The sequence below is a fragment of the Pseudonaja textilis genome, chromosome 3, assembly GCF_049901715.1.
Source record: "Pseudonaja textilis isolate UNSWEBS1 chromosome 3, rPseTex1.2, whole genome shotgun sequence".
Lineage (NCBI taxonomy): Eukaryota > Metazoa > Chordata > Lepidosauria > Squamata > Elapidae > Pseudonaja > Pseudonaja textilis.
This window is the reverse complement of record NC_141992.1, coordinates 198,366,624-198,381,160: the sequence shown is the minus strand read 5'-3', so window position 1 is coordinate 198,381,160 and position 14,537 is coordinate 198,366,624. Positions and strand designations below refer to the sequence as shown.

Below are 14,537 nucleotides of genomic sequence, written 5' to 3'. Positions count from 1 at the left end.
CTGCTTTCTAGCTAATCTAAATCTGCTGGCATAGCAGAACAGCTCATGGCTGGGGGGAAAAAAAAGGAAAAATAGCAACTTAGCAGGCAAGTTTGATGGCGCGCATGCCAGGTAAGGAGTGAGTAGGGGAGGGGCCAACCAGTGCCGCAATTTTCTGGTTCTCTGAACTGGGCAGAATCATAACAACTGGTTCTATAGAACCAGGTAGAATCCCATCCCTGGTTCAAGCTCAGGTTGAAATGCGACCCCCCTTTTTCCAGCCAAGTGACCTTGAAGCAGGATCTGGAGGAGACAGAGTGGTTACTTTCAGTTTCCCAAGCGTTCCTCCTTTCATCCACCCTCCCTACAGTTCAAGGCAAGTCTATCACTACGTAGCAGTGAAACTTAAGCTTAAAGTGGCAGCTGACAGAGAATTAACTACTTACCATAATATTACCTGGTCATCTATTCATTTCAGAGCAATCACAAAGTTAAGGGCACTGCAAGGACTGGTTGCCTTTTTAAATTTACTTTTACGTTCTGTTCTTTCTTAATGCACGTGAAAAGTTGGCATAAAACGATTCACCACCTAAACTTTGAACGAGCATTTACAGAGCCTGGTGACTTCGATAGACATGTCGCACCAAAAATATCCTGTGGAAATCTAGACACATCCTTTACAACTGAATCTACTTATTTTGTCATGTAGTATATATTGGAGGGAGTGACCCTCTGAGAGCTGTATGCAACGAAATTTCATTTTAATGTATGCCAATTAGGGTACATTCAAAGTGACAATAAAGTTATTATTTTATTCCTTATTCTATTTCTATTTCTTATTCCTTATTCTATTCTATTTCTATTACATTCCTTGTTCTATTTTTATTCCTTATTCTATTCCTATTCCTTATTCTATTTCTTATTCCTTATTTCTTATTCCCTATTTTATTCTATATTCTATTCTATCCTTATTTTATTTCTATTCCTTATTCTATTTCCATTCCTTATTCTATTCCTTATTCCGTATTCTATTCCTATTCCTTATTCTATTCCTTATTCCCTATTCTATTCTATTCTATTCTATTCTATTCTATTCTATTCTATTCTATTCTTTATTCTATTTCTGTTCCTTATTCCCTATTCTATTCTATGTTCTATTTCTATTCTATTCCTTATTCTATTTCTATTCTATTCGTTATTCTAATTCTATTTCTTTATTCTATTTCTATTCCTTATTCCTTATTCTATTTCTTATTCCTTATTCTCTATTCTATTCTATTCTATTTATTTCTATTTCTATTCCTTATTCTATTCCCTATTTCTTATTCTATTTCTATTCCTTATTCTATTCTATTCCTATTCTATTATCTGCTGTTTTTTAATCTATCCATTGCTAAAACTCTTGTTCCTGTAACCTGAGTGAAACATTACATCATAGGACAACAACTTTTGAACCAAGGTACTTCAAATGGGATAGCTCGTAAAATTTGCCCAAAATTTGGAATCCAGGACTTCTGTGGAATGTTATTACCTTTACTCAGTAAACCTTGGAATATCAATCTCAGATCCACTGGGGGAAAACGTGGTTAAATTTCCCAGGAAAAGATAAGCCCAACATCGTAACACTGAAAAATCTTTCGAAATGGACGACTGGGTTGACTCACGTTCAAAACGGGTCATGTTGAGCTGGGAAGGTTTCAAGGTTTCGAGCCTAAAATATTCTACGCGTCACTTTAGATCAGAGGTCTCCAAACGTGGCCCCTTTAAGACTGGTGGACTTCAACTCCCAGAATTCTCCAGCCAGCGATGCTGGGAGTTGAAGTCCACCGGTCTTAAAGGGGCCACGTTTGGGGAGCCCTGCTTTAGATCAACAGAGGGACCACGCCAAACCTCCGTGGCTCCTCGCATCGACTCACCTGGCGTAGTTCACCAGGCACAGCAGGGTGGTCTCCATAAGCTGGACCACCAACAAGGGGCCTCGGACCTGGAGTAACGGCACCTGGGTGAGCAGAATCAGAGAAGAGGGAGCATCAGAGGAGCAGGCAACTCCCTTTGTGGGCTAAGCTGTGGGCTAGTTAAATGAACAATCCTCCCCTTCCCTTCATGTCATCCTCCATTCCTTCTCCTTCTCTCCTCCTTCCTTCCTCCTGCCTTCTTTTTCTTTCCCACCTTCCCTTTTACTTCCTTCCCTATCCCTTCCTTCCTATTCCTTCCTTCTCCCTCCTTTCTTCCTTCCCACCCTCCCCCTTCTCCTTCCACCCTTCCTTTCCTATCTTCCTTTCCTCCCACCTTTTTCTCCCACCCTTCTTCCTCCCTCCCTCCCCTCCCTCCCTTCCTTTCTTCCCACTCACCCTCCTTTCCTTCCATCCCCTTTTCTCTTCCCTCCTTCCTTCCACCCTCTTTCCCTCCCTGTCCTTTCTCTCTTCCCTCTTCCTTCCTTCCTCCCCATCTTCCTTCCTTTCCTCCCGCCCATCTCCTCCTTTCCTTCCTTCATTCCTTCCCACCTCTTCCTTCCATCCTCCCCTCCCTCCTGACTCTTCCCTCCTTCCTTCCACCCTCTTTCCCTCCCTGTCCTCTTTCTCTCTTCCCTATTCCTTCCTTCCTCCCCATCTTCCTTCCTTTCCTTCCTTCCTTCCTTCCCTCCCACCTCTTCCTTCCTTCCTCCCCTCCCTCCTGACTCTTCCCTCCTTCCTTCCACCCTCTTTCCCTCCCTGTCCCCTTTCTCTCTTCCCTATTCCTTCCTTCCTCCCCATCTCCCTCCTTTCCTTCCTTCCTTCCTTCCCTCCCACCTCTTCCTTCCATCCTCCCCTCCCTCCTGACTCTTCCCTCCTTCCTTCCACCCCCTTTCCCTCCCTGTCCTCTTTCTCTCTTCCCTATTCCTTCCTTCCTTCCTTCCTTTCCTCCCACCCTTTCTTCTTTCTATCACTTCCTCCCTTCTTCCTTCCTCCCCAGCCTCCTTTTCTCCCTCCTTCCTTCCTTTCCTCCCAAGGCAAAAAAGAAGACCAGCATTCTGTCCTTCTGGAACAAAACAAGGATATTCACGCTGCCCCTTCTCAGGGGGACACTGCCGGAAGCTGCACCCACCCTGGAGAAGACAACCGACCCCTCCGGGGCAGACGAGATGCAAACTTCGGAGGCATCGACGGTGTGCAAGTATTCGAAGAAATCTTCCTCGGTTGTCGCAGGGAGGACGGACTTCAGGTACTCGATATCTGAAGCGAAAGAAAGCCAAGGAAGAAATCAAAGACATCTTTTCCCTTGAAAAGGGAAACTTTTTAAGACTGGGGAAGACCACCAGGAAAAGCTCACAAAAGAAAGCGGGGGAAAAACTCATCAAGGAGAGAAGCAACTTGGAATTAAGGAGGAATTTCCTGACGGTGAGAACCATTAACCAGGGGAACAGCTGGCCACCGGAAGCTGTGGTTCCTGCATCACCGGAGGGTTTTTAGGAAGAGATTATACAGCCATGTCTCTGGAATGGTATAACGTTTCCTGTTGGGAGTACGGGGTTGGACTAGATCAGTGGTCGCCAACCACTGGTGGTCCGTGAGAAAATTTTGGTGGTCCAGAGAAATGTCCCCCCCCAAAGCAATTAATCCAGGCTGCGCGGGAACACAGGCTGCTCCGACCACATGGCCCGCGGGGACACAAGACTTGCGTCGCTTGCATTGTGAACAACACGAGGGAGTGAGGGGAGGGGGAAAGAGAGGAGGGGGGACTTGCCCCATGCACCTCATGCGCCTGGCCTGGCCACCGGGCTGCTTCTTTCCGCTTCTTTCTTCTTCTGCTTCTGGCTGCACGCAAGGAAAGCAGCCAAAGTCTTTCCTTCTCTCCCCCAAACTCCTCCAGAAATGAGTCTTTGGGACCCTGCAAGGCCTCCTGCTCCAAGAGGCTGCGCCAGCGCAATAAGTCACACAAAGACTCATTTCTGGCGGAGTTTGGGGGAGAGAAAGAAAGACTTCTGCGGGTTCTGCTGTTTTCCTTGCATGAAGCCAAAAGTCTCTCTCTCCCCCGAGAACGGAGCTGGAGACGGTATCCTGAGATCCCAAATAAAGAATGATCGATCGGTAGGAAAACAGGGTGGGGGATTTTCCTGCAGACTTTTTGGGGATTTTCTCAGGGTCTCTGGTCCGCGGGATTGAAAATTATGAGTTTGGTGGTCCCTGAGGTCCAAAAGGTTGGTGACCCCTGGACTAGATGACTACTACTACTACTACTACTACTACTACTACTACTACTACTACTACTACTTCTACTTCTACTTCTTCTTCTTCTTTTCTTCTTCCTCCTCCTCTTCCTCTTCTTCTTCTTCCTCTTCCTTCTCTTCCTTCTTCCTCCTCCCCTTCCTCCTCTTCACCAACCTCCCCTCCCTTCCAGCACTGAAGATTTCCCCAACTTGGATCACAAAACATCTGCAAGAAACCAGGCAAGCTCAGGGAGCACCGAGGAGCTTGCAGGCTGACCCTTGAGCTACAAGCATTCCCTGAAAACACACACAGACGTGCAAGCTACTCGGTGTGGCCTCCAAACACGCCTCAGCAGTCTCTCGCACTTAAAAGATGTGTCTTTCCACAGGCCCGAGTGGAAGCCCACACCCTCTCCCTGAGAAGGGTGTGTGTGAGTGCACGGGTGCCAGAGAGGCTGGGAAGGGCAGCCAAGGCGATGCCTGCCCACACAAGACTCCCTCTTGCAACATATCTCCAGGCAAGTCTGAGATCCAGCTGTTGGGCGGAGAGCAGATGTGGATACATCTCCATTTGTGATTTACCTGTGATGACCCCGGGTGGGATACAAATTAAATACAGTCACAAAAACAGGGGAAGCCCCTTTTATTCCTTCACTTTGCTTCCAAGCTCCAAATATCCTTGACTGGAGACAAAAAAAACTCCCCCACAAACACTTACGAGGAAATGCCGTTTAAACTAAAAATGCCTGTAAACTATAAAGAGTAAAAACAACACAAACCACACGGAAGCAATTAAGGGAACCAGGCAAGATAAGGGCTTGAAGACGTCCACAGATATCGGAACACATACTGGGAAGGAGGCCAAAACTCAGAGAGGAATGACAGACTAGAGATACTTCCATGCTTTGTTTCCAGCACTGGCCCATATGCATGTCTGTCCTTTTAACCAGTTCTCAAAGCTGCAGCCCATGAAGGGGATCAAGGCCCTTTCCTCCCCGTAGACCATGCCATTCCCATTTCTCCCTTATCCTTTTTTCCCTGCGTGCCCTAGGATGGAGAGGGGATGGGCCTGGGCCTTCCCCTGACTGCCCAGCCGGCCTCTGCCCTTCCCCAGCCTCCTCCACAACCTCCAGAGCCACACTTTCACTTCCTGTCCGCTGTTCCTCCTCTCCCTCAGAGTCAGTCTCCACCCGGGGCATGACAGCACCTTTCAGAGGCTCACCTGGTGTGGAAGAGACACGCTCCCAACTTGGACCTCCGATGGCAGGAAGATACAAGTAGCACCCAAAGGAACCCACATCTTAATATTTGGGGAGGAATAAAATACTTTTTAATATTGCTACATAGGTAGTCCTTGACTTACGATGGTTTGTTTTGTGACCGAAGTTGCAACGGCATTAAAAACAAGTGACTTATGTCCGTCTTTCACACTTAACGACCGTTGCAACATCCCCAAGGTCACAGGATCAAAATTCAAAAGGGATGCACACACGCATGGATGTGTATGTGTGTGATGACCCAGAGTGTTAACACAAACATAACCAAATCCAAAACGTAAATAAATGTCCTTTAATGCCTCCAATTTGGGGCCTCCTGTTCAATAATTCCCAGTTGGAGATGAACGTACTCAAAAATAGTCTTCCAAAGAAAGCAACACAGTCTGAACTTAATGAGGTAAAATAAAAAAACCCAAACAAACTGCAATGAAGGAATTTCCACCACGGGACAGGAGAAGTATTTACCAAATTCAAGAAGATAACAAGGCAGAGTCTGTTGGAAGGACGCCAACCAAGATAACTTCAGCCCAAAATAACACACACTTTGCTTCTGGCAACTCTGTGTTGTAATCATCTCTCTTAAATATTATTCTCCCCAGCTGCCACCAATGAAGGGGATCATGGCCGCTTCCTCTCTCATAAGCCAAGTTGTTCCCTTCTCCGCTCCTCCCTGCGTGCCCTAGGATGCAGACGGGATGGGCCTGGGTCTTCCTCTGACTGCCCAGCCGGCCTCTGCCCTTCCCCAGCCTCCTCCACAACCTCCGGAGCCACAGCTCCGCTCCTTGTCGGGTGTTCCTCCTCTCCCTCAGAGTCCGACTCTAACAAGGGCATGACGACGTGGGAATGCGTGTTACACGTTGCATATTGGGTATGTGCACAATGGGCACTCGGTGCCAAAACGGTTTGCCATCGCCGGTGTAGGCTCTCCTGCTTGAGTAAGGGGTTGGACTAGAAGTCCTTTGAGGTCCCTTTCAACCTGGTTACTCTGACTCATCCTACGGCCTTGTAATGCAAGAACTGGAACAGCTTCCAAGTTCCACTCCTCTCTGATAAAGTCAGGCCACACCTGGAAAATTGTGTCCATTTTTTTGGACTTCTCAAATCCAGGTGAAGCCTCAACCTCCCCGTTTGGTTGGAGGTCAGCAACCATCTGCAAGGGAGATTTCTGTCCAAAGTAGGATTGGCCCCTTCCCATTTCACCCGGCCTTCACAAGCCCAGCCAGAAACTCCACAGCCAGCAAACATCTTGCAGCAATCCCAGTTCAGCACCGGAGGCTGAATACCAAGCACCGGATGTCAAATTACCAAGCCCTAATAAGATCTGGATAAAAGAGAGAATGAGTTGAAAAGAATAAATACGAGCAGGCTTTTTAGAAAACAGCGATGGAAGTGGGTGAAAAGAAATCTGCAGAAAATGTTCCTTGCTTAGTGCCAAGTCTATTTATGTCATGAGCCGTGTTCCCCATCTCCTCACGCCGGTTGTTGGATAAGCGATGGGAGGTGCGTACATTTTATAACAGATAAACAAAACATCTATGGGAAAAAGAGGAAAAAAAAGAATCGGAGAAACAAAAGCAGAGGGAGCACACAGGGACATGAAGAATGCGGAGCAATTTGGCAGAAAAAAAGCTGGTGGCAGGATCCTAAAATTTGACAGTGGGGGGGGCATGTGAATGGGCCCTTAAAAAAAAGTTTGCATTTTTTAAGGAACTTAGGGACATTTTAGGGACATTTTTAGGAACTTAAGGCCAGTGTCCTGTTCCGGTGAACGTTGTTACGTTTTAAATTTCCTTCTGGTGTGGTCCTTTATTCAGCACCACCCTAAACACAGACCAAGGGTCTTCCAACTTGGCAAGTTGAAGACTTGTGGACTTCCAGTTCCCAGAATTCCTGAGCTAACATGACTGGAGGAGGAGGAATTCTGGGAGTTGGAAGTCCACAAGTCTTAAAAGCTGTCAATTTTGAAGACCCTTACGTAGAGGAAGAGAGATAGAATAGATAGACTAGATCAAGGGTCTTCAAACTTGGCAAGTTGAAGACTTGTGGAGTTCCACTTCCCAGAATTCCTGAGCTAACATGACTGGAGGAGGAATTCTGGGAGTTGGAAGTCCACAAGTCTTAAAAGCTGTCAATTTTGAAGACCCTTGGAAAAGATACGTAGAGGAAGAGAGATAGAATAGATAGAAAGAGAGATAGAATAGATAGACTACATCAAAGGTCTTCAAATTTGGCAAGTTTAAGATTTGTGGACTTCCAGTTCCCAGAATTCCTGAGCTAACATGACTGGAGGAGGAGGAATTCTGGGAGTTGGAAGTCCACAAGTCTTAAAAGCTGTCAATTTTGAAGACCCTTGGAATAGATACGTAGAGGAAGAGAGATAGAATAGATAGATAGAATAGAATAGACTAGATCAAGGGTCTTCCAACTTGGCAAGTTGAAGACTTGTGGACTTCCAGTTCCCAGAATTCCTGAGCTAACATGACTGGAGGAGGAGGAATTCTGGGAGCTGGAAGTCCACAAGTCTTAAAAGCTGTCAATTTTGAAGACCCTTGGAATAGATACGTAGAGGAAGAGAGATAGAATAGATAGAAAGAGAGATAGAATAGATAGACTAGATCAAGGGTCTTCAAACTTGGCAAGTTTAAGATTTGTGGACTTCCAGTTCCCAGAATTCCTGAGCTAACATGACTGGAGGAGGAATTCTGGGAGTTGGAAGTCCACAAGTCTTAAAAGCTGTCAATTTTGAAGACCCTTGGAATAGATACGTAGAGGAAGAGAGATAGGATAGACTAGATCAAAGGTCTTCAAACTTGGCAAGTTGAAGACTTGTGGACTTCCAGTTCCCAGAATTCCTGAGCTAACATGACTGGAGGAGGAATTCTGGGAGTTGGAAGTCCACAAGTCTTAAAAGCTGTCAAGTTTGGAGACCCCTGGTATAGAATGATAGGATTTGAAGGGACCTTGGAGGTCTTCTATTCCAACCCCCTTGCTCAAGAGACCCTGTACTATTCCGGATTTTCTTTGGGCTTGGTGGGAAGGATACACATGATCATAGAAAGAGTAACAGAGTTGGAAGGGACCTCGGAGGTCTTCTAGTCCAACCCCTGCTCAAGCAGGAGATCCTATATACTAGTATGTCAGCAAATGGTTGTCCAACCTCTTCTTAAAAACCTCCAGCGATGGAGAATTCGCAACTTTTGAAGGCAAGTCTTCCCACTGGTTAATTTTTCTCAACGGTCGGGAAATTTTCTCCTTAGCTCTAGGTTGCTCCTCCGCCACATTAGACCCTTGGTTGTACAGTAACAATAGTGGAGTTGGAAGGGGTCTTGGAGGTCACCTAGTCCAGCCCCCTATTCTCGCAGGAGACCTATGATATTTCTGATAGATGACCGTCGGGTCTCTTCTTAAAAACCTGCAGTGTCGGGGCCCTTCTGGAGGCAAGCTGTTCCACTCGTCAAAGGATTATAGAATAATATTGGGAAGGGACCTTGAGAACATCTAGTCCAACCCCGTGCTCAAGCAAGGAGACCCTACACAATTCCAGACAGGTGGCTGTCCAGCCTTCCACAACTTCTGGAGGCAAGTTGTTCCACTAGTTACTTGTCCTCACTGTTAGGAAGTTTCTCCTTAATTCCAGGTTTCCAGCGGAATATCTCAGGGCTTCTCCAAGTGTGATTCAATCTCACCCCGAAAGACGAAACAGAAGACCAATCAATCAGAATAGAGTTGGAAGGGACCTTGGAGGTCTTCTAGTCCACTCCCCTGCTCAAGCAGGAGACCCTGTACCATTTCAGACAACTGGCTGGCCAGTCTCTTCTTAAAGCCTCCAGTGACGGAGCACCCGCAACTTCTGGTGGCAGGCTGTTCCACTGGTTAATTGTTCTCCCAATCAAGAAATTCCTCCTTATTTCCAGGTTGCTTCTCTCTTGGATGAGTTTCCCATCCGTTGCTTCTTGTCCTGCCTTCAAGTGCTTTGGAGAATAGGTGGAACCCCTCTTCTTTGGGGGGGGGGGTCGCACGCACCCCTAAAATGCAATACACACACACACACACACACACCTGGCTGTTCTGACCTAGGCTTCCCCGACAGCACGAAGCCGACTCCTTGTCCTGATAAACCCCTTTTATTTCGTTTAGGGTGAATTCCTCTCCAGCAAAGTCCTGGCCAACAGTCTTTCATGAGATTTCACAAGTACAGACCTTTATCAGGCTGGGTGAGTTGCCAGGCCGATAGCTTCCAAACGCCACGCTGTAGTAGCAATGACTTGGCAAGAGGTCAGGAACAGATCTTCACCCTAATGAATTGAACTCATTGTCTCCTGAAAAAAATCATTCCTCTTTCGCTTCTCTTTTATTTCCTATGGGAGGGGTCATTCATCATTCACCTGTGGCTTTACTCTTGTTCCTCAGCTGTTCCCTTCCTCTGGCAGCTCTGTGCATACGCACATTGGGAACAGGCTCCAGCTGTTCTTCTTCCCCACTAATCTCTGACTCCAAAGGCAGCTGATAACTGTTAGACGGCCCTGGCCCCATGTCTGCCTCTTGTTCCTTAGTTGTTCCCTTCTTCTGGCAGTTTTACACATATGCACACTGGGAACAGGCTCCAGCTGTTCTTCTTCCCCACTGATCTCTGACTCCAAAGGCAGCTGATAACTGTTGGACGGCCCTGGTCCCATCTCTGCCTCTGACACAGAGCCCTCGTCAGAGCCTTCCCCAGACTCCAGGACTGGCCCAGGTTCCCCCGTCTGAATCGGCTGCCAGCTCCACTGGCAGGCCACAAACACCCATGCATGCACCCCCACGCCTTGCGCATGCGTACATGACCCCTGCACGCGCACCACTAACCCCGAGCATGCACCGCAGAGATGCGAGGGCCAGTTGATTGGCGGGAGGTGCACACGCACATGCGCAGCAGAGCTGAGCTGGGGCAACGGCTCATGTGCTGCTCACAGAGGGCTCTGCATGCCACCGGTTCGCCCTCACGGCCATCAAGGAATTTGAGAGAAACTGAAGAGATTGGATCCACGCGCAATACTTTAAACCAGGGGTCTCCAACCTTGGTAACTTTAAGACTGGTGGATTTCACAAGTCCACCAGTCTTAAAGTAGCCAAGTTTGAGGATCCCTGCTTTAAACCACAAGCTTCACATATTCAGGTAGCCAGGATTTGCAAAGCCTGTTTAATAATGCCAGAGAGCCATTTTAAGATAGCTGGACTTCAACTCCCAGAATCCCCAGCTACAGAATTCTGGGAGTTGAAGTCCACCCACCTTAAAACTTCCCAAGAGTGAAAAACCCTGATTTAATTATCTCTTTCTGTGATTTTTTTTTTTTTAAAATCTTGGTGTCTTTACCTACCAATCCCAAATGAAGTACAGGCAGCCCTCAACTTACGACGGGTCCACATTCAAAATTATGATGGGCCTTCCAAAAGCTACTTTTGTTTATACTTATGTGTTTATACAGTATAATATGTAATGTATGTTTTCTCATGCATGCTTGACAAACAAAATAAATAAATCAAAATAAAGAGAACAATTAATCAGGGGAACAACTTGCCTCCAGAAGTCTCGAATGTTCCACAACTTTTTAAAAAGAGATTGGACAGGCATTTGTCTGAAATAGCATAGTGTTTCCTGCCTGAGCGGGGGTTCGATTAGATGACCTCCAAAGTCCCTTCCAATCTATTCTATTCTATTCCATTCCATTCCATTCTATTCTTATTTCTATTCTATTCTGTTCTGTTCTATTTCTGCTCTGCTCTGCTCTGTTGTTTATTCCATTCTATTTTCTGTTCTGTTGTTTTGTATTCTATTTTCTGTTCTATGTTCTGTTCTGTTCTTCTTCTCCTTACGACTTGGGATTTGAAGCTCCAAGAACCTCCCTCCCATGGTCAGGCGGCTGCTTCTTGGCCCACATTTACAACTATTTTTAGCGTAACGCAATTTAAGGCGTGTTTGCAAGAAACCGGCGTTTAGTTTCAACTTCTGCCCAAAACTGGTCTCATGGAGAAGAGGTTCGTTTTACGACCACAGAGTTAGCTCTAAGACCGCTGCAAAGAGATGGTTAAAATCAGGCCTGGCCACCCCGTTTTGCAACTATACGATTGAAATTATGGGCCGGATGATGGTTTTAAATTAAGGATTATCTCAGTTTTCCTTCCTTACAAGCACAGGTCTTTGGTCTAAGGTTAGTGGGAAGTTGATCCCAAAACCTTGAATTATTTATAGAAATAATAAAAAGATGGAATACAGGCGGTCCTTGACTTACGACCGCAATTGAGCCCCAAAATTCTTGTCACTAAGTGAAACAGGTGGCTTTTGCCCCATTTTATGACTTTTCTTGCCAGTTGTTAAATGAATCATTGCAGCTGTCACAAGTCTGAGTCAAGTTTGCCAAGGGTCTGGATTTTGACCGTGGAGATGGCTGCAACGGTTGGGCGAAAAATATGGTCCGTAAGTCACTTTATTTCCCAGTGCCCTTGTCCCTTTAAACAGTCACTAAACGAACTGTTGTAATTCGAGGACCGCCTCCAGAAATAAATAAATGATAAAAATAAATATTCAGGAGCGCCAGACGTAAAGCTGGATAGGAGGAGATGGGCATTAATAGTACGTACTGTACTTATTGTACTGTCAAGAAAATGATGTTGAAAGGTATTGATGCCTCTTCTATTATAGGAATTATCATCAACTTTTTAATATTTTGAATTTTGTCTACTTTTTAATATTTTGAATTTCAATAAAGAATTTTTTAAATAAAATAAAAAAAAGGAGAAGGTGGGCGAACAGTTTAAACAGGGTTAAATTTGCACTGGGTTGTTGTTTTTTGCACCAACGATGCGCTTCCTGAAAAAATGTTGCAAGCAACATCGTGCACGGGCATTGGGGCTTGCCCCGTTAACCAATATGCGTGCATGCCCTCTTTGGGTGCGCTCAAGATTCGGATTCCACTACGGCGTTGTTCCTCCCCCCTCCCCCAACAGCCGTAAGCTCTGATCCAACCAGAGGCATCATTTCTTTCAGAGAGAGAGAGAGCAGAGAGAGAGAAAGGAAGAGGAGAGAGAGGAGAGAGAAAGGGAGAGAGAGAAAGAGAGAGAAGAGAGAAAAGAGAGAGAGAGAGAGAAAGAGAGAGAGAAGAGAAAAGGAGAAAGAAGAGAGAGAGAAAGGAGAGAGAGAGAGAGAGAGAAAGAGAGGAGAAGAGAGAAAGAGAAAGAAAAGAAGAGAGAAAGAGAGGAGAAAGAGAAAGGAGAAAGAAGAGAGAGACAGAGAGGAGAGAGAGAGAAGAGAGAGAAAGAGGAGAGAGAGAGAAAGAAAGAGAGAGAGAGAGAGAAAGAGGAGAGAGAAAAAGGAGAGAAAGAGAGGAAAGAGAGACGAGAGGAAGAAAGAGGAAAGAAAAAGAGGAGAGAAGAGAGAAGAGAGAGAGAAGAGAGAAAGAGAAAGAGAAAGAGAGAGAAGAGAAAGAGAGAAAGAGAGAGAGAGAGAGAGAGAGGAGAGGAGAGAGAAAAGAGAGAGAAAGAGAAAGAAAAAGAGAGAAAGAGGAGAGAGAGAAGAGAGAAAGAAAGAGAGGAGAGAGAGAGAGAGACAGGAGAGAGAGAAAGAGAGAGAGAGGAGAGGAAGAAAAAGAGGAAAGAAAAAGAGGAAAGAAAAAGAGGAAAGAAAAAGAGGAAAGAAAAAGAGGAGAGAAAGAGGACAGAGAGAGAGCAGCACGTAAAGCACCGGATTTAGAGAAAGGGAAACTGAGGCACGCTGCCTTGCGCAGTTGGCCCTAAGCCAACCTCTGAGGGGTTTTTTATTTTATGCGTGTTTTAGCGCCATTGTGGGATTTATAGGGCTAGTAATGAAAAAGTTTTATCGCCTTAGCTCCTCTGCAGCCGGCCTGCCTGGCTTCCTCCCTGCGCACACACACACACACACACACAACATCTGGATGGGCAGCTGGCCCTGGCTTGCCCCCACAGAAGGCAGGTTCAATTCCCACCTGTGGGTCTCCTTCCCCCTAAAGCTGCAATTCATTGATCCTGCCCCCCGTTCCTCCCCCCAAGGCTAGGGAAAAGGGCCTAGCTGGATCAAGCTCATCCCTGGGATGGGAGACCACCAGGAGATCTGCTGCAGGGAAGAAGCCCCCCCCGCCCCCCCCAAAAAATGCACGTAGGTTGATGCAAGAGGCGGGGTGGGTGTGGAGATCCCAGGTCCTTTTGGGGAACCTTGAGGGGGGGGCTTGTCTTCCGTGACCCCCGAGGCTCAGCCTGCCCTCCTCCCACCCAACACACGGTCCGGCAAGCTGGTTTTCTCAACTGGGCGTCCGTGAGGACTGGGGGAGCGCCCTTGGAAGGGGGGGTTTGTTGGGGTGCCCAAATACCCCGGCTTCGTCTTAAAGAGTCCCCTCCCGAGACACCCCCGCCCAGCCCCCTCCTCACCCACCTTAGAGCAAAGGGACTGTTAGACCAAGCTCATCCCTGGGATGGGAGACCACCCGGAAATCTGCTGCAGGGAAGACCCCCTCCCTCCCAAAGGAGCTCCCCCACCAGGTGCAGGTGGATTGATGCAACAGGCTGTGGGGGGAGCGGGGGAATCCCAAGACTTTGTTGGGAGCCCCTCCCCACCTGAGGCTCAGCATTGCAAACACGTGGCCAGCCGGCTTCCCCAACCGGGCGCCCGCAAGGACCGAGGGAGGGGGGGGGCGTTTGTCGGGGGGGGGGCGCCTAGCACGGCTTCATCTTCACTGAGACCCGATCCTTCCTCACCCCCCACCCCCTCCCCTCAGGCTAGGGAAAACGGCTCTTCCCTGGGATGGGAGACCACCAGGAGATTCCCCCCACTGCAGGGAAGAGCGCCCCCATAAAAAAGGAGCCCCCGCCCTAGGTGCAAGTGGGCTGATGCAAGAGGGAGCTTCCTCACCCCCACTGCCCCCTCCCTCAGGCTAGGGAGAACGGCTCTTCCCTGGGATGGGAGACCACCAGGAGATTCCCTTTCCCCGCTGCTACTGCAGGGAAGAGTCCCCCAAAAAGGAGCCCTGGCCCTAGGTGCAAGTGGGCTGATGCAAGAGGGAGCTTCCTCACCCCCTCCCCTCCCCTCAGGCTAGGGAGAATGGCTC

The 14,537-nt window shown here is 47.4% G+C and overlaps 1 protein-coding gene across 1 annotated transcript in view; it reads right to left on the bottom strand.

The window, feature by feature from the left end:
- The window catches only part of NAPRT (nicotinate phosphoribosyltransferase), a 41,809-nt gene that overhangs the window by 26,308 nt on the left and 964 nt on the right, over nucleotides 1-14,537 (bottom strand). Inside the window, exons 2-3 of the mRNA XM_087931828.1 lie at nucleotides 3,064-3,191; nucleotides 1,896-1,978 (exon numbers count right to left, since the gene is read on the bottom strand). Coding sequence (XP_087787954.1) covers nucleotides 1,896-1,978; nucleotides 3,064-3,191 — 211 coding nt within the window. The remainder of the gene's footprint in view (nucleotides 1-1,895; nucleotides 1,979-3,063; nucleotides 3,192-14,537) is intronic.